Source organism: Prunus avium, chromosome 4 (assembly GCF_965620075.1).
Source record: "Prunus avium chromosome 4, drPruAviu1.hap1.1, whole genome shotgun sequence".
NCBI lineage: Eukaryota > Viridiplantae > Streptophyta > Magnoliopsida > Rosales > Rosaceae > Prunus > Prunus avium.
The window spans coordinates 22,576,100-22,595,846 of NC_142287.1; the positions used below are offsets into that span (position 1 = coordinate 22,576,100).

A 19,747-nucleotide genomic window follows, 5' to 3' on the forward strand; every position below is an offset into this window, starting at 1 on the left:
CAATTATAATTTTTTTTTTCATAAATAATTACATTGGACGCTAATGAATGATTCATGTGTATGTGCAAAAGTCAAATCAGAAGCAACAATTGATGTTTTCAGAACAATGCCGCACAATTTCATATACGTGCCCAAAAATATTGAGTTTTAGGGCACGAAAAAGAAAAAAATGTGCTTTTTTTAACCAATGGAAACTCCTATATAGGAAACTGACTTATTATTGTGGTTGCACTATGGCAATTATCATAGAGCATGAATAATTGTGCCTTTTTGGGTCAAAGAGCACATACAATATAGGTGCCCAAAGCTAGATATTGTAGTAGTGTTGTGTGGTGCTTTCAATTGTAATAGTGCATGCTTCCATAACTGAATCATTGTTTCTTGCAAATAAATTCCAAGCCTTTTCTTCATTCAGAAGTTCCATTTTTACTTCTTCATCAGCCATCAATTCCTTACACGCATTAAGAGATCAAGTTGTCAGTAGGATCTTACAATTTTCTTGCGGTATCCCGACCATGTCCAAATCAATCTTCTCCTAAATATCATCATCAAGAATTAGCAGGAGTCTGTAGGAATAAAATACTTAACAGGTTACAAATAGCTATAATAAAAAGTGTACTTGAACTTGAAAGCTATAGAAAAGTGTAAGAAAAATCAAGCTTGGATCAGACCAGTACATTCATTAACACAACCTTTTTCCTGACTTCAAGACTCGACACAGTTTATAAGCCCTACCCTCAATGCTCACTTCTGCATTCAGTGCTAAACTCAATCTCTCAACAACTTGAGATTGAACCTTTCTCACATCGAGGCCTTTATTCGACACGGGCACCCAGATGATCATCTCAAACAACTCTGAGGCAAGCAGGTTGTTGTTCAAGGTTTCTACTAGTGCAGCTTTCCCAAAACCTCCAGTTCTATAAAAAGCATCCATTGTGATCCCTTCGTCGACCAAAAATTCCATAAGCTACTTTAGCTTCTCTTTTGCTTTCTCACCAACAAGAGATGGTGTCAGCATATGCTCAACCCGTATACATAAATGTTCTAGATGTGGATGACAGAACGAATGACACATTAATTATTTCACCTCATCACACTTGTTTATTGCAATTTTGCTAAGCTGGTACTTCTGAAGCATGTTGGAGTGAGCTGCCTCCAAAAGCAGGCGCACTTCACGTTCCATCTACTCAGCCTTCTCAAGCCACTCCTTAACTTCCCTCGTTGGGCACTGTTGAAGTTGGCTCACCATATATGCAAAAAGAGGAAGAAGAAACTGCAGAAAAATGAGTTTCAGACCAGTGCTCTGGGTTCTAGAGCTCGAGGGGCAGAGAGACCATTTTTTCCCAGGCCCAAGCGCTCGAGTGGATGTCATGAATCCAAGGAGCATCCTTGGCGTTTTAGGATAGTTTTTCCTATTATTTTGGGGTTTTCTAGCCTAATTTAATAGGGTTTTAGTTTCCTATTCCTAGTTAACTTGTAGCAAAAGTGCTATGCATTATAAATAGGACTTTAAGGGTTAGGTTAAATAAAGAGAGGAAAATTCAAGAGAGAGACACAAGAGAATTCAAAGAGTAATTCTAGGGTGTTTTTCACGTGCATCAAGAGTTCGAGCAAGGGTGAGAGATAAGAGAGCTAGGTTCTTGTGAGAGTTAAAGCGGTTCTTGATTGTAACCAAAGTTGTTCTTACATACTAGTGAATTTCTCGGGTGGATCACTAAGAGGATGTAGGTAGGAGGCCAAACCTTTATAAATCTTTGTGCTCCTGTGTATGTTTGCTTTCTCTCTTTGGTGTGTGTGTTTTATTCTCAAGGGGTTTGTGCGTGTGTCGTCACATAGTCCGTCAACAACAAGGTCTTGGAGTGTTTGCGCACAACAAGTGGTATCAAAGTCGCGATTGCGGCGAGTATTGGTTTATGCCCAAGTGCGCTTACAATTTTAAGAGCGGTGGTGTGTTGACGATGGCAGGCAACAAAGAGGAAGTGGGGAGAAAGCTCCCAAATAAAGACACCACAACATGTGTTAAGTACGAAGGTCGAGTTGAAGTTTTTCACTAGCAATGAGAACTTCACGCTTTGGCAAAGGAGGATGAAGCAAGTCCTTAAGCAGCAAGGTCTCGGCTTCGTTTTGGCAGGCAAGGAGAAGAAGTCGGACACCATGACGGACGCGGAATGGGAAGACCAAGATGAGCTTGCTAGAGGATCTATCGAACAACACCTCACTGACGGAGTGTTATGTAATGCGATAGAAGATACTGCGAAGTAGACATGGGAGAAGCTTGAAGAGTTGTTTGCATCAATATCGTTGTCCAACAAGCTTTTTTTGAAGGAGGAGCTCTACTCTCTAAAGATGGAGGAGGGCGCAAACATGATGGAGCATGTCAGTGCCTTTAATAGGTGTATTGTGAATTTGCAAAGAATGGATGAGGTTTATAAGTCGGAAGACAAGGCTGTGATGTTGTTGACATCCCTACCTCCGTCTTATAAGCACTTCCGCACGACACTTATGTTCAGCAAAGGAACTTTGAAGTATGAAGCGGTCATGCAAGACATACTAACGCATGACATAATGCTTCAACGTTCCGGAGATAGCTCTCAAAGTCAAGGTCTCGTGGCAAAGACCGAAGGGTGGGGTCGTTAAAATAAGCGCTGGAGAAAGTCAAGCAATGATGGGAATTATATATCCGAGGATGATGAAGAATGCTTCGAATGTGGGTCTAAGGACCATTGGAATATAAATTTTCTGGTATGGAAGGATAAACGGAACAAGATGAAGGATGCTAAAGGTTCAGTCGCAGCAAATGTGTCAACTGGTTGTGACACCGATGATGAACTTTTGACGATTATGGATGAAGATCGTAACGAGGAAGTCATTACACATTCTTCGGGTAAAAGCTCTACTTCAGTTTGGATTCTAGATTCCAGTTGTTCGTTTCATGTATGTTCAAATAGAATGGAGTTTGATACATATGAAGAAAGGAATGGTAGCAAGATTTCATTGGGAGACAAAACTAGTTGTGATGTTTTGGGAGTGAGAACAATGAAGATCAAGAAGCGTGATGGTGTTATTATGAGCCTTAGTGAGGTGAGGCATGTACCGAAACTAAGAAGGAATCCAATTTCCCTTGGCACTCTAGATAGAGAAGGGTATTCGTACGAGGCCAAAGAAGTAAAACTCTTAGTCACACAAGGTTCGGTGGTGATTATGAGGGATAAGATTCAACCTAACAATGTTTATCAGCTTTTGGGGGGGTACAATTGCAAGAACAGAAAATTCTACCAAGGAGGTGCTTTGTACCAAAGAAAAGCGAGAAAGGGATCTTATTGTCAAGGAGCTGGTGCAACGGAATAAAGCTACTAGTGTGCTCAAGACTAGTTGGGCAAGGAAGTTTAATAAAGGTTGTGTGATTAACAGTTTATCATTAAGTGAGCTTGATTTCAAAGGTGTAGAAGTGGCGGAGTCAGAGGACATGGTCCACAAGGGTGAAGTTAAGACAAAGGATGATGGGGAGAATGTTGTTGGGTCAGTGGCAACCGAAAAAATTCTTCTTGTTATTATTTGAAAGGATTTTAAATTTTAATGTTTTATTTTCTGTTTTAATTTTGGATGTTTTCTTTTATTTATTATCGGAGTTACAAATTGCTTAATTTTCAGTTTTTATTTTCTATTCATTGCACCAACTTTTCTGGTTAAATGTGTATGGAGGTTACAAGTTTTGGATGCCTATAAAAGGCCACTCCTCCTTCACATTTCAACACACCACAATCAGATTTCTCTATTCTCATACTTTCATATATTCCCTACTTTCTATATTATTTTTGGGCAACGGTTCTGTGGCTTGGAAATCTCTATCCGACTGTGAACGTGCTCATAGCGGACCTTAAGCCTGCGTATTGGGGTCGTATCTTGGAGTCTTGTAGACCGTCATTACCTGCACGTAGGGAGGCTACAAAGGCTTTAGGACAGCGTCTTTGACGTGCTTTCACTATACCAGGCTTGCTTTCTTAATCTTAACTTTTATTTATTTATTTGTTTGTCTCTTTATTTTACTTTACTATTTAAGCTATATATATATATTATTTATATCTAAGTATTTGAATAAGAATTTTATAGAAAAAGAAAAAACCACCTTTTTTTTAATAACAATCTAAAGCCTTTGTACGTTAAAATTATTCTTACCATATATTGTTGTTGCTGTAAGTTTCATTTTATTTTTCCTTCTTATAAAATTCAACTTGAAGAATCACTTTGATTGGGTCTGTACGTTTTGGAAGATATTTAAGCTTTAATTTTCAACCTAATATTAAACCTTCAGTCTCTACGTTTTTAGATACTCAAAACCTTAAATATCTTTATAAAAATAAAACTGAAGTTAAAAACTCAATAACGTATTGCTTTGAAAGTTTACTATTCAAAACGTTTAATAATTTGTCTGTACGTTTCTTTTGCAACAAAATCTGAAAACTTAAATAACATATCTGTCAAATCCTTAAATATCCTAATAACACTAATAACATATTTGTTAAAACGTTAATAATAAAGTTACCTTTAGAAAACGTAACAGTACTTGGAATTGTTTTGCATTAATAACTATTTGCTTTAATTCTCAATAGTTACCTCAATAACCTAATAACAATAACGATAATATTAAACTCCCAATTAATTTTCTACAATAACGTATTTGTATTAGTAACTATTTGCATTAATATCCAATAACGTATTTGCTTTTACTATACCAGATTTGTTGCTTCATTATTGTTTATTGGAATTGAGATGGATAGTGTAGAGACCAATAGCGTTAAACCTGGAAAATTTAATGGGATAAATTTTAAGAGGTGGCAAAGACAACTTAAATATTGGTTAACTGTCTTAGGGTTAGTTTCTGCCTTAGAAGATCAAACCACACCCAATGAAACTACTGAAACCACTTCTAAAACTAAGGAGAAGATGACAAAAGAAGAATTAGAATATCATTGCCATAATAGAATCCTTAGTGCTCTCTCCGATGATCTGTATGATGTTTATCAAGATACAAAAAATGCAAAAACTTTGTGGGATGAATTAGAAGCTGAATATGGGATAGAAGATGCGGGAATAGATCGTTTTACAATCTCAAACTTTAATAACTATATGATGGTTGAGAATAAAACTGTAAGTGAACAAATTCATGAGTACCAAGATTTTTTAAGGAAAATAGAACTTAAGGGTACTAAGTTTAGTGAAGAGTTTAAAGTCTCTTGTCTCATAGATAAATTACCCCCAAGTTGGTCAAACTTTGCAAAAACCCTTAGGCACAAACAAGGAGATTTAACCTTAACCCAAGTATTAAACTCCCTTAGGATTGAAGAGAAACATAGATCAAGCAACAAGCCTAAGGAAGAAAAGACAAACGTGAACCTAGTGGAAAGTTCAAACAATAGGAATCGTTTCCAATCTAGAAGGAAATTTTTCAAGAGGACAAACAGAAATAGCCAACCCAACCATAATCAATTCAACCAAAACCCAAATCGCCAGCACATTAGACCCCATAACAATTCCAATGGAAATAAGGATCAACCATGCTTCGTTTGTGGGAGAACAAATCATTGGGCCAAAGACTGTCATTACAAGAAGACCGAGCCCTACAAGCCAAAGCCTAAGTGGAACAAAGGACAAAGGGGTCCTAAAGCCCAAGTGAATGTGTTGGTGGATCAAGATGATCAAGATGAACCCAATATAAGGTATAGTTTTAAGCCTCTAGTTAATGTCGCACATTTAAGTAATAGTGATTGGTGGTTAGATTCTGGGGCAAACGTACATGTGTGTTTTGACAAACGTTTTTTCAAAAATTACCAGAACTCAAGTGGAGGAAGTGTAACCCTAGGAAATGACACCGTCGCACAAGTACGTGGAATAGGAGAAGTAGAATTGAAGATGACATCTGGGAAGACTCTAACTCTCAAGGATGTGCGACATGTTCCTGACGTGAGGAGAAACCTTATCAGTGGTTCGTCCCTAGTAAAACAAGGATACAAGATTGTAATGGAGTCGAATAGGATCGTTATTACTAGAAACAATGTCTTTATTGGAAAAGGATATGTTTGTGATGGATTGTTCAAAATAAATGTAGTTTTTGAAGATAATAAAATTTCTCCTCAAGTTTTTAATGTTGAATCTTGTAATGTATGGCATGGAAGGTTAGGACATGTAAGTTTAAGCAAAATCAAAAAATTAATGGATCTTGAGCTAATCCCTAAGTCTGACGTAGACCTTAAGCACAAATGTGAAGTGTGTGTTCAAGCCAAACAAACTAGGAATTCCTTCAAACCTGTAGAGAGAAACACCCAAATCTTAGAGCTCATACATAGTGATGTGTGTGATTCAAATAGGTCTCCTACTAGAGGTGGAAACAAGTACTTTGTGACCTTTATTGATGACTTCTCTAGGTATTGCCATATTTATCTTATTAAGACAAAAGATGAAGTGTTTGATAAACTCAAGATTTACAAAAGTGAGGTAGAAAATCAATTGGAGAAAAAGATTAAAAGATTTAGATCTGACAGAGGTGGAGAGTATACCTCAAATGAGTTTGGAGTGTTTTGTGAAGAACATGGAATTATACATGAAGTTACTCCACCATATTCACCCCAATCTAATGGAGTAGCTGAAAGGAAAAACAGAACCTTGATGGATATGGTAAATTCTATGCTCCTTAGTAGTGGACTACCTGAGAATTTGTGGGGGGAAGCAATGCTAACTGCTTGTTTCATACTCAATAGGATAACATTGAAGGATAATGAGAAAACTCCTTATGAGTTATGGAAAGGAAGATCACCTAACCTTAGAATCCTAAAAGTGTGGGGGTGTTTAGCTAAGGTACTTATACCCGATCCTAAGAGAAAGAAAATAGGTCCTAAGACTATAGATGCAGTTTTCCTTGGTTATGCAAAAAATAGCAGTGCAAATAGGTTCTTGGTGTTTAATTCTGAAGTAAAGGAGATTGCAAACAACACAGTTATGGAAGCTAGAGATGCTACATTTTTTGAAGATATTTTCCCGTATAAAACAAGAATTTCTAAGGAAGTACAAATAAGTGAGAAACCTTCTAGCTCAACTACGATCGGAAATTTGGAATCTCAAGAACTTAGAAGAAGCAAAAGAGCGAGAGTTGAGAAGAACTTTGGAGATGATTTTTATACTTTTCTAGTGGAAGGAGATCCCACTACTTATAAGGAAGCCGTAATGTCTGTAGATGGACCATTCTGGAAAGAGGCTATAAATGATGAGTTTCAATCGATAATCCAAAATAATACATGGATGTTAACGGATTTGCCAGCTGGAAATAAAGCGATAGGGTGCAAGTGGGTGTTTAGGAAAAAGTTGAAACCAGATGGAAGTATCGATAAGTACAAAGCGAGATTAGTAGCTAAGGGTTTTACACAAAAGAAAGGGATAGATTATTTTGATACTTACTCACCTGTCTCTAGGATTACCACCATAAGGACTTTGATAGCTTTAGCATCTGTGCATAATTTGGTGATTCATCAAATGGATGTAAAGACGGCATTTCTAAATGGAGACTTAGATGAAGAGATCTATATGGAGCAACCAGAAGGATTCATAGTTAAGGGCCAAGAACACAAGGTTTGCAAGTTGGTTAAATCATTATATGGCCTAAAGCAAGCTCCTAAGCAATGGCATGATAAATTTGACAAGGTGATTCTAGATTATGATTTTAAGTTTAATGGTCATGATAAATGCGTTTATTATAAAGAGAATAATGGAGAACATGTAATCTTGTGCCTTTATGTTGATGACATTTTGATCTTTGGGACGAATTTAGAGATTGTGAATGATGTGAAGTCATATTTATCTAGGAATTTTGATATGAAAGATATGGGAGAAGCACATATAATCTTAGGAATGAAAATTGAAAAGACAACACTAGGAATTTCTCTAAGTCAATCTAGTACTATTGAGAAGATGTTGAAGAAGTTCAATTACTTTGAGTGTAAGCCCACACCAACACCTTATGATCCCAATGTTCATTTAAAGAAAAATCAAGGTGAACCGTTTTCTCAGCTAAAGTACTCCCAGATGATAGGTTCTTTGTTGTACATTGCAAATAAGACTAGGCCGGACATTGCTTATGCTGTTGGAAGATTAAGTAGGTATACACATAACCCAAGCAAGGAACATTGGAATGCTTTGGAAAGAGTTTTCAAGTACCTAAGAGGAACAATGGATTATTCACTGTGCTATAAAGGATTTCCAAATGTGGTAGAGGGATATAGTGATGCAAATTGGATAACAGACAATGAAGATGTGAAGTCTACTAGTGGTTACATTTTCCTACTGGGTGGAGCTGCAATTTCATGGGGTTCTAAGAAGCAAACAATTATTTCTAGAAGTACTATGGAGTCTGAACTCATAGCTTTGGATATTACTTGCACTGAGGCTGAATGGATTAAGAGTTTATTAATGGATATGCCTCTGGTGGAGAAACCATTGCCTGCTTTATCTATTCATTGTGACTGCAAGGCTACAATAGACTTGGTGAAACAATCTCATACAAATAGGAAAATGAGCAGGCACATACATGTGAGACATAAATCTGTGAAGAGCCTATTAAGTAAGAACATTGTGTCTTTGGACTATGTGAAGTCGGAGAATAATATTGCTGACCAATTGACTAAAGGTCTTTCTAGGAGCAGAGTCCTAGAAATGTCGAGGGGGATGGGCTTAAGCCCATAAGGGAGTCACCTAGGGAGGTAACCCAACTTCTGTGATTGGCGATCCCATGAAGGAAGTTCAATGGGTAGAAACAATCCATACTGCGTGACTCATTGAGCACTGTTTATATCATGTGGAGGCATCCTAGAGATGTCCTCATGCTCATCCCTATGACATCAGTGCTATATAATGTGACGTCAGGAAGGGAGTTATCCCTGAATGAGTTTCGAGGCGGGCAATCTCCCGCAGGGTGCAGGTCACATGTACTCTTGGAGAACTCACCTAAGTGAGAGACGTCGTGAGGCCGCGACTGTGAGAATTGGGCTATTCTCTAGCAACTCTCATGAGAATCAAGATTAGCGCATGGCCATAAATAGCGCTACCCCGCTTCCAAGCCTCAACCAATACTATGTGTGGGATATGTTGAAATTTGGTCAAAGGTGCCGAGTTCAATACTGTGTACACTCAGGTTCCTCAAATGAAAACTATCATCACTAAGTGTAGGTTCAAGCCCGGAAGGCACCTACACCTATTGCATAGTATTATGTTGCCCATATGTATATTTCTTTATCTTTTACTATTTTAAAATTTTAAAACCCTTTGTGGGGGATTGTTATTATTTGAAAGGATTTTAAATTTTAATGTTTTATTTTCTGTTTTAATTTTGGCTGTTTTCTTTTATTTATTATGGGAGTTACAAATTGCTTAATTTTCAGTTTTTATTTTCTATTCATTGCACCAACTTTTCTGGTTAAATGTGTATGGAGGTTACAAGTTTTGGATGCCTATAAAAGGCCACTCCTCCTTCACATTTCAACACACCACAATCAGATTTCTCTATTCTCATACTTTCATATATTCCCTACTTTCTATATTATTTTTGGGCAACGGTTCTGTGGCTTGGAAATCTCTATCCGACTGTGAACGTGCTCATAGCGGACCTTAAGCCTGCGTATTGGGGTCGTATCTTGGAGTCTTGTAGACCGTCATTACCTGCACGTAGGGAGGCTACAAAGGCTTTAGGACAGCGTCTTTGACGTGCTTTCACTATACCAGGCTTGCTTTCTTAATCTTAACTTTTATTTATTTATTTGTTTGTCTCTTTATTTTACTTTACTATTTAAGCTATATATATATTATTTATATCTAAGTATTTGAATAAGAATTTTATAGAAAAAGAAAAAACCACCTTTTTTTTAATAACACTTCTTACCAAGGTGATCATGGAAGGGACTCCAAGACGGGTGGAGCTTGACACAAGGGTTGAAGAAGATGGGAATCAACACCAAACTCACAAGGGGTTCTACGTGGAGCCTTCATCACCAGCAAGGTCCAAGCCTAAGGAATCCATCAAACTGTCTCCAGGTTTTGGATGGATGGACAAAGAAGATTCAACTACGCTTCAAAGTGCTTTGGGGAGCATGAAGTGGGAAGGTTGGATGAGTGCTTTGATGAAAATGAATGAGTTAATTCATAAATCCAAGAACAAAGTTGGTGGCTATGTGGGGATTTATAGAATAAGGGTTGGTATTTAGTTTGCGTATCAAGGTATGTCAAGAATTCAAGGTTCCAAGAAGGTGAGGAACAAAGAGTTCGGAATGAGGGATCTCTTTTCTACACAAGAGGTCCGGATAACCCAAGTTTAGCATTGGGTCGAGCACCTTGTCACCTAAGGTGCGTTGAGGCAAGAGGCTTCTTGCCATGGTGGAGCTCTTGGGAATTACTAGAACGGTTTCTAAGAAGTTGAAGATGTTCTAAGGGTCAACAATTGTTAATAGGTGATTAATGGTTCGCTAAGTTGGAGATTGTTGAAGTTGGCTCACCATAGATGCCAAAAAGGGAAGAAGAAACGGCAGAAAAAGAAGTTTTAGACCAGTGCTTTGGGTTTTGGCGCTCGAGCAGAAGCTGCAGGCACTCGAGCTGCAGAGAGATGATTTTTTGCCCAGGCCCAAGGGCTCAAGGGGAAGTGCAGGCACTTGAGCGGACGTTGCGAATCCAGCGCAGATCCTTGGCGTTTTTAGGATAGGTTTCCTATTATTTTGGAATTTTCTAGCCTAATTTAGTAGGGTTTTAGTTTCCTATTCCTAGTTAACTTGTAGTAAAAGTCCTATGCATTATAAATAGGACTTTTAGGGCTAGGTTAAATAAAGAGAGGAAAATTAAAGAGATAATTTTCAAGAGAGATACACAAGAGAATTCAAAGGCGAATTCTAGGGTGTTTTTCAAGTGAATCAAGAGTTCGAGCAAAGGTGAGAGAAAAGAGAGCTTTGTTCTTTTGAGAGCTAAGGGGGTTCTTGATTGTAACCAACGTTGTTCTTACATACTAGTGAATTTCTCGGGTGGATTACCAAGAGAACGTAGGCAGGAGGCCGAGCCTCTGTAAATCTTTGTGTTCTTGTGTGTGTTTACTTTCTCTCTTCGATGTGTGTGTTTTATTCTCAAAAGGTTTGTGTGTGTGCCGTAACATAGTCCATCAACAACAAGATCTAGGAATGTTTACGTACAATATGCACTTCCCATGTAATTTTTCCTATTTCAATAACTTCTATTATATCATCCTTTAGGAGAGTGAGCTTCTGTAGTTCCTCCTCCTTCAAAGTCTGGATGTTTTTCTGGAAATTTTTCATGGTGAAAAACCGCGACGAGGTGAAGTTGGTTGGACACTTAATAGTTTCAACAAATAAAGCTTCAAAAGTTTCCATGGTTAACAGAAGTAGTAGCTGCTTTTTGTTTTTTGGGCTTCAAAGGGATAAATTAAAGCCAAGGAAGGGGTGGTGGGAGGGAGCTACCAGCTAATTAAGTCGTTGTTTTGGGATTACAAAGTAATTAATCATTATTAATCATATTGTTTTATAGACTTCAATTTTATTTTCTCCATAAGGTACGCATTAGTAAAGAGAATTTACAGTGTTATAAATACATGAGAAAAGTAAAGAGAATGAAAATTATCGGTGGACCAATGGAGAGCCAGAGGAAGAGAGGAAAACAAGAACAAGAGGAGGAAAAGGACATTTTTTAATATTGTAACATCTAAATTCTAACATAAAATTGCAAATACGCGGAAGGTGTCATTTAAAAATGTCTTAGTTTTCCACTCCAATATGTGAAGGATGTCTTTGATCCTCCTGATATTTAACTCCAATGCCAGCCCATGTCCAATCCACATGTATACTCGGAGGTGTGGGTTTCATTTACTATATGTTATATGTTATATATTGTATTTTATTTTATCAAGTTTCCGGTATGGACGTCATATTCTTCAACATCCAATAATCAGACAAAGCTGAAATGGAAAACATATAAAATTTCTAACAATTAGAAGATCACCAGAAGAAAACAAGGTATCAATAACAGAGTCAATTTCTAGAACATCAAATTCAATCCTCTATCATACATAAGCACACTCTAAACCTGATTATCAGCAAAACCACTACACATATACTTTGCTTTGCAATTAAACAACAGGTCGTTTGTATCCCCAAACAACACAGAGCAGCCAGAAGCAGGCTTCCTTTCGCTTTCTGTGACCACTACTGAATTTCTTTGGCTTTTGTCCTTGTTCTTTTTCCTGATAGACGTACTGTCAACTTCTTCGAGTATGACGAGAATTTACTGATGGATGATCTCTCAATTCTCAAACATGGCAGAAGAATGTGGAATTAAGTAAAGTTGCTTGGGATACACAGACAGCCCAACTTGGGACTCACTAGGAGCAACCTTTGACACATCCCCTTTAGATGCCAGAAGCGTTCGTCAGTTCCAATCTAACCAACTTATTTTGAAGAATCCTAAAACTACACAAGTTCGTGACCTGAAGGCTGTGCATGATGAATTTATGCGATCAATTGAAATTGCGCATATTTGATTTGGACAGAGCATCACAATGTACAATCTCTGATAACTGCATGCTTCGAGCTCATGTGCTTTTCACGCATTGTACAAAACACTAACTCGTATTTTTATCAAAACCAAATATTGTTTTTAATAACGCAAAAGCCTTAAATTTTCTCTTCAAAATCATTGTGGAGAATAGTTTGTTACTATATTTACCAAGAAAGACAGTCTATGCAATTCTTGTTTGATTTAAGTTAGAGGTGGAGGGGGGTTAAAGCACTTAGGTTAGGAGATGAGAAATTTTTTGATTTTAAAATTTGAGTATGGGTGTAATGTTTGGGTGTCTGTCTTCAAGATAGAGTTCCTCAGCCCAAGGTTATCCCTGGTTGGGTTTATATGTTCATTTGGGCTGCCCCATAGGACAAAAGAAGAAGGACAAAAGAAGGTAGATTTGTTTTTTGGTCAAAGGAGAATAAATTACTTTCATGATTCAAAGGGAAGTAGTCATTTCAATTCTGTCAATGATGTCATAACAACATACACCAAATTCCAACCCCAAAACTGTGCATGGTCTTTGTGAAAGGAAATAATAAATACCATTTATAACTGTAGCAATTAAAGGTCCTATTGCCCTTTCCTTTTAAAAGAATACAATATTTTATGGGAGTCAAACCATGACAAATAGGAAAAAAAATACCACGCAGGCCATGCCAATTTACAGTTTGTTAGAAATAAAAAATAAAAAATAGAATCAGATGTTGCTGCATTTTCACTCCAACAACCAAAACCCACCCCATAGAGATAGAGAGAGGAAGAGTCATTGTCCATTTAGAAGCCCTGTTCTGTCAAAGACTCCATAGTCCAAGGTTTTTGAGTTGCTGCTAAGAACCTCATGTGGAGGCAAAGCCAAGCAAACACCAAACTACCATCTTCTTCTTCTCAAATTGAATATTATATATTATAATTTTTTTCATTTTATCTCATTTATCCCTTAACTTCCCTCCTTCAAAACCAAGCCAAATCCCAAACCAGAAAAAGCAAAAACATCAGTCCCATGTCTCTTTCTCCTTAACAACCCCCCTTCAACTCTCTACATTAAAATATACTCCCAAAACCCTGATATCTCCATAGCCCAAATACTAAGCAAGGTTAGGTAACAGATAGCTACCCTAAGCCCCCATCAAAACCTTCCTTTTACAGCATACTCCTCCTTCATGGGTTCTTGCAATTCTAGTCTGTCCTTGTTTTGGTGATTTGAATTGCCACAGAAAATAACAACAACATACTTTGCCTGGGTTTGGAATTTTGTGTCTGGGGTTGTCTTGAACAAAACACAAAATGCAGCTTCACATATCACCCAGCTTGAGGCATGTGACTGTGTTTCCAGGGAAGGGAGTTAGAGAATTCATCAAAGTGAAAGTTGGGTCGAGGCGGCTTTCGTACCGGATGCTCTTCTACTCCATTCTCTTCTTCACATTTCTTCTCAGGTTTGTGTTTGTTATGACAGCAGTGGACACCATTGATGGAGAACGCAAGTGCTCCACAATAGGTATGTACCTTCATTCAACCCCAATATTATTCTAGCTATGCTATTAAAGAATATGTAGCAGCATTGGTTTCAGGGCTTCAGAAGAATGCATGTGTTTCTGCAAGGAAAGCTAACAAACCTTCAAATTCAAATATCATAATATGCATTATTTATCTGTGGAATTCTTATTTAAATTTAGAATTCAAATAACATAACATATCAGATATCCGAACAAAAATATTACGTTAAGTTTTACACAATGTAAATATCTTAAAAACTGGTGATAATCTTGCAGATTAAACAATAATTTATAGACTTATCTTTAATTCATCTTAGTTAGTATCTAGGTTTCATAACAAAGCATGTCTTTTCTGTCTCGATGAAATCAATTGCAGGCTAGTATTAATATAATAAACTTGATGATCAACCATTGGACAAGATCATTTTAGGAAAATTTATTCTGATAACAAAGATTCTAACCACTATAATAACATTTACCTTTTTTTTTAATTTTATATTTTATTTATTTATGGGATCCAAATTCATGTGAAATCCAATTAACTAAAAGTTGGTAGATATAGCTGCATTTACATAAGCACCCCTAATTATTTAAATTGTCAAAAGGCTCAAAGCCCCTTTCAGGATATGATAATTTGATAAAGGTGTTTAGTGCAACATCATGAATTATCCCACACTAAATCTGAAGCATCAGATGAATAGCACAGGACAACCTGCACTTGCTTTTATTTATTTATTTATTTATTTATTGTTGGTTTAGAAAACATAAATTTTTATAGTGACTTACATAAACATAAAAATATTTATCAGATAATTAAAAAAAATTAGGAAAACAGTATCTTGGTTGATTTTTTTCAATTCATATTTTCTACTAAAAAAATTATTGCTTGATAATGAAATAAATAATTCACATTTATTAATATATTTAAAAAAATTCTTCAGAAAAGAGAACTATAACTAAATTTGTATAATAAAATCTGAAGGACCAATTTGTATAATAAAACTGACCTTTATTAATATAAAGTACGAGTCACTCGATGTAGGCTTTCCCTTCTTATTTAATTTTCTTATAATTAATAACAATAATACTGATTTGAAGTGTCTTTTCTTTCTTTTTTTCATGGTAGCAAGTGTCCTTTCTATCTATTTTATAGCAATAATACTGGTTTGAAGTGAGCCAATTTTCTCGATGTGGCTTTACTCCTTTTTAAATTTTTATTTATTTTATAATTTTACGTAATAATTCAGGTATAATGTACATTTATGTATTAAATTTTAATGTGCACTAACCCAAGAGTGACAAAGATGAAAAAGGGATAATAGTAAAAATAATTATATGAATAAATTTAATCAAACACATTATAAATTATTATTGTTATTTGCAAGTCCTAATATTTGTTCTTGATAAAATAAAATAAAAGTCCTAATATTTGTTTTAATGGTAGGTTGCTTGGGGAAAAGACTAGGACCCAAGATTTTGGGAAGAAGGCTTGACTCAACTGTAATCTCCTAATCCCTACTTCTGGTTGAAGATATTATTTAATTACTTTGTCTTCTTTTTTTTCTACAACAATGTTGGGTGATGAAGCAAGTTTTGTATCCTAATTTGGAGTTTTTATTAATTTCTTAAAGGTCCCAGAAGTGATATACCAAATATTAGAAGAACCCATCGGCAAAGATGAATTACAAGGAAGATCTGATATTCCTCAGTCCTTGGACGAATTTATGGCTGAGATAAAGGAAGGCAAATCAGACGCAAGGACCTTTGCTGTCAAGCTCAGAGATATGGTACTTCTTTTCAGTTTTGTTTTGTTTTGTTTTTTTACATTGAAAACTAATTAATGTGTCAGTGACATTGCCACCTCTAAACCGTGATAAAAATACGATAATACTAGAGTTTCAAATTTGTTCATCAAATAATGTGTCGTCTACATCGATATCTTAATCGTTCGAAAATAATGGATTATGAAACAGTATCACACTTTCGGTGAACAGAACTGATAAGAAAAGTATTATCTGGTGCAAGAGTATTTTGAGTTATGAGACAATGTGCATATTTCAGGTCACACTTCTTGAGCAGAGAACAAGAAATGCCAAAATCCAAGAGTACTTGTACCGGCATGTAGCATCAAGCAGCATACCTAAACAGCTTCACTGCCTAGCCTTGAGGTTAGCCAATGAGCATGCCTCCAACGCAGCTGCTCGCCTCCAGCTCCCTTCTGCTGAACTCGTCCCTGCCCTCGTTGACAACTTCTACTTCCATTTTGTCCTCGCCTCAGATAATGTGCTCGCCGCCTCTGTCGTTGCCACTTCCCTTGTCCGTAACTCATTGCGCCCTCACAAAGTTGTCCTTCACATAATTACAGACAGGAAGACATATTATCCCATGCAAGCATGGTTTTCTTTGCATCCCTTATTGCCTGCTATAATTGAGGTCAAGGCATTGCACCATTTTGATTGGTTTACAAAGGGGAAGGTGCCAGTGTTGGAAGCAATGGAGAAAGACCAAAAAGTGAGATCACAGTTTAGAGGAGGGTCATCAGCCATTGTGGCAAACAATACCGATAAGCCTAATGTCATTGCAGCAAAGTTGCAGGCACTTAGTCCCAAGTACAACTCAGTGATGAACCATATCAGAATACATCTACCAGAGGTAGCATGCTTAACTATGGTTCAATAGCATTTAAGAGAACTTATAATTCTTCCGTACGCCTATTTTGCTTAGCCTAATTGCTCCGGAAGTCATTGTGTTTTTCTGTGCATTTGTGCTAATCTCTGCTTAATCTCAATGCAGATGTTTCCTAGTCTTGATAAGGTAGTGTTCTTGGACGACGACATTGTAGTTCAAACGGATCTTTCACCATTATGGGATATCGATATGAATGGAAAGGTCAACGGAGCAGTTGAAACATGCAGGGGAGAAGATAACTTTGTGATGTCAAAACGGTTCAAGAGTTATCTGAACTTCTCTCATCCTTTGATATCGAACAATTTCAATCCCAATTCATGTGCATGGGCTTATGGCATGAACATCTTTGATCTAGACGCTTGGAGGAAAACCAACATAAGCCTTACATACCACTATTGGCTTGAACAGGTATGAGGTCACCTTTATATATTCTAAACTTTCCCAAGAAGAATGTCATGGAAAATGTGTTATCATATTCCAATTTATCCTAATATTATCTTTATGCAGAACTTGAAATCAGACCTGAGCCTGTGGCAGCTAGGAACATTACCCCCCGGCCTAATAGCATTCCACGGCCATGTCCATGTTATTGATCCGTTTTGGCACATGTTGGGACTGGGATATCAGGAAAACACAAGTTCTGCTGATGTTAAGAGTGCTGGTGTCATCCATTTCAATGGGAGAGCAAAGCCTTGGCTAGATATTGCATTTCCAAAACTTCGGCCATTTTGGGCAAAATATGTCGATTTCTCAGATCAATTCATCAAGAGCTGTCATATAAGGGCATCCTAGGTTGGGTTTTCAGAGGCATATGTCAACCGCGTTGATGAGAAAGAGTCTACTGTATATGAGGAAAAGGAAAATGAGAGAGAGTTCATCCCAAATTCAAGCCTTTCAACACTGAATGCACGATAAAAACAGCACCAGGCTTCTGAATTGCAGAACTCTTTTTCCTCAGTGGAAATTCCTTAACCGGTCTCTGTATTTTTTTTTTTACCCATGTTTTACCAATTAGATCTTGCAACCATACATTTTTGTTTAATAACAAGATGTTAGTATGCAGTACATGCAATAAAATGCAAGACCACACACTATTAAGACTCAATGAGAACTGCAAGCTGACAGATGATAGGATACATTAAACAAAGAGAGGAAAAACTATGGCACCAACTGTTAGAAAGACCACTGAAAAGGTCAGAAATACATCGACGCTGCGAATTGCTTGACTACGTGCAACAACCTCTTTAAATTGAAACCAGGGTGCACTGCCAAATGCCATCATAAAATGGTGGCAGGGAGGACAGCATCAAGATTCGGTTTTTCCTACTGACTGCTAAAACCATACAAATCATAATTAGTTCGACCATTAATGACTCTGGACTCTTCAATGAGGATGGACAGCAAAGGAAATTGCGTTATAAGACTCTCTCTCCCTTCTTACAACTTTGAAAATCCTTGTACAAGGAAATTTGTCTCTGGTTTACAATAGAGACAGAACAAATAACCAGTCCGAGATCACTCTCAAACTGGTACAAAAACATGTCTAATCATATACTCAATCTAATCCCAAATGAAAAAAGAAAGACATATAAGCTAACATATACTGCAACACTGTATCATGAAGCAATAAACAACATTCAAATTTTAGTACTCAACAAAATATTGCTGCAGAGTAAGAGTGCAATTGCATTCATTCAAACAATTCAACAAACAGCTTCTAAAATTTCAAAACTTTATGCAGAGAATCGTCAATCACAGATTATACAAGACAGGCATTCGAACGAAACTTACTTCTTTCCGGTTACATTAGACACCAAATCCCTGAAGAACTTCACGGACTTCGTAACAGGCGAATTAATGGCCATCAAATTATACAAAACATTCTCAACTTCACTGATTGATGGCCGCGATTTAAACGTTGAAACTGCTTTCAATTGCCCTTCCTCTTCAACAAGAACAGTCCACTTCTCACCGTTAACAACCCCATCTCTCACACACTTGAATATCACTCCATTTCTTTTGCTCAAAAGCCCCTGAACCTCCAAACCCATAAATGAAAAAATGACCCCAAATGAACCCACAAAGCCACTCAGCTCACCAAACTCAGCTTCATCCTCAAACACCCACTTGGGGTTGAAAATAACCACTGGCCTTGGGTACAATAAATCAGCAACACTTTTCATATCAGCCAGTTGGGTTCCCTCTGGCGCCAAAAACACTACCACGTCAGCAGAGCTCGAAATTCTGGTATTACCGTTGGTAATTGAATATATGTCTAAATTTTCAACTGGGCTTGAAGGGTTAGACTCGAAGGCTTTCAATGCAGCTTCTGTGTAGGCAAGGTTAGGCCATATGATCAAGATGTTAACTTTGGACCCTTTTCTTTTAATGGGTAGGTCTCGAAATACCTGGAAAGCGAGCTGGGATAGGGATTCAGGAGAGTCATCGATGACCGGGATTTCGATACGAAATCTGGGCTGCTTGAGCTTCTTGAGCTTGTTGGTGAGTCTGAGGTTGTTGAGGGGCTTTTCCAATGTGGTTGAGAGACAGGTTTTGGCTTGTTGAATGGCTGCTTCTTTTGAGCTTGGAGGGGTGGGAGAAGATAAGGAGCAGAGTGGGGATAAAGGAGTAATTTTGGATTTGTGGAGGAAAATTGGAGGCAAGGAGATATGGGAATGTTGGTGATGGTGGTGTGTGGGAAATGGAAGAGAAGGGAAAGAGAGAGTTTTAGTGAGTGGAAATGGGTTTGGTTGCTTTGCAGTTATAATCGTTTTTGTATGAACCCTGAGAAGATTGGAAGCCATTTTGAGTCTTCAACAGAGTTTGCATACAGCCGAGTCTGGGAGAGAAATAAGTTGCCAGGCGCACTAAAAGATAAGGTTTTTCGCTTGCTGGTTGCAAAAGCTTTATAAAAGCAGTTCAACCTTTTGTTACTTTCACCTTTTATGATGCAATTATTTGTTACTTCC

At 37.3% G+C, this 19,747-nt stretch overlaps 2 protein-coding genes across 3 annotated transcripts; one reads left to right on the plus strand and one right to left on the minus strand.

Moving 5' to 3' along the window:
* Positions 1-13,515: 13,515 nt before the first annotated feature.
* GAUT12 (galacturonosyltransferase 12) lies at positions 13,516-17,883 on the plus strand. The gene is made up of 6 exons (XM_021955446.2): positions 13,516-14,092; positions 15,535-15,590; positions 15,722-15,877; positions 16,152-16,742; positions 16,884-17,186; positions 17,286-17,883. The coding sequence occupies exons 1-6, from the start codon at positions 13,882-13,884 to the stop codon at positions 17,568-17,570; spliced, it is 1,602 nt and encodes a 533-aa protein (XP_021811138.1). The 5' UTR covers positions 13,516-13,881; the 3' UTR covers positions 17,571-17,883.
* Positions 14,147-19,670, minus strand: LOC110754390 (plant/protein (DUF1995)). Of its 2 annotated transcripts, XM_021955447.2 has the most exons (2): positions 18,570-19,670; positions 14,147-14,189 (listed from the first exon to the last, which is right to left on the minus strand). In XM_021955447.2, the coding sequence occupies exons 1-2, from the start codon at positions 19,580-19,582 to the stop codon at positions 14,162-14,164; spliced, it is 1,041 nt and encodes a 346-aa protein (XP_021811139.1). In that variant the 5' UTR covers positions 19,583-19,670; the 3' UTR covers positions 14,147-14,161. The 2 variants fall into 2 exon arrangements, with proteins under 2 accessions (XP_021811139.1, XP_088107449.1); XM_088251323.1 differs by lacking the exon at positions 14,147-14,189 and having other exon boundaries at positions 18,481-19,670.
* Positions 19,671-19,747: the final 77 nt, after the last annotated feature.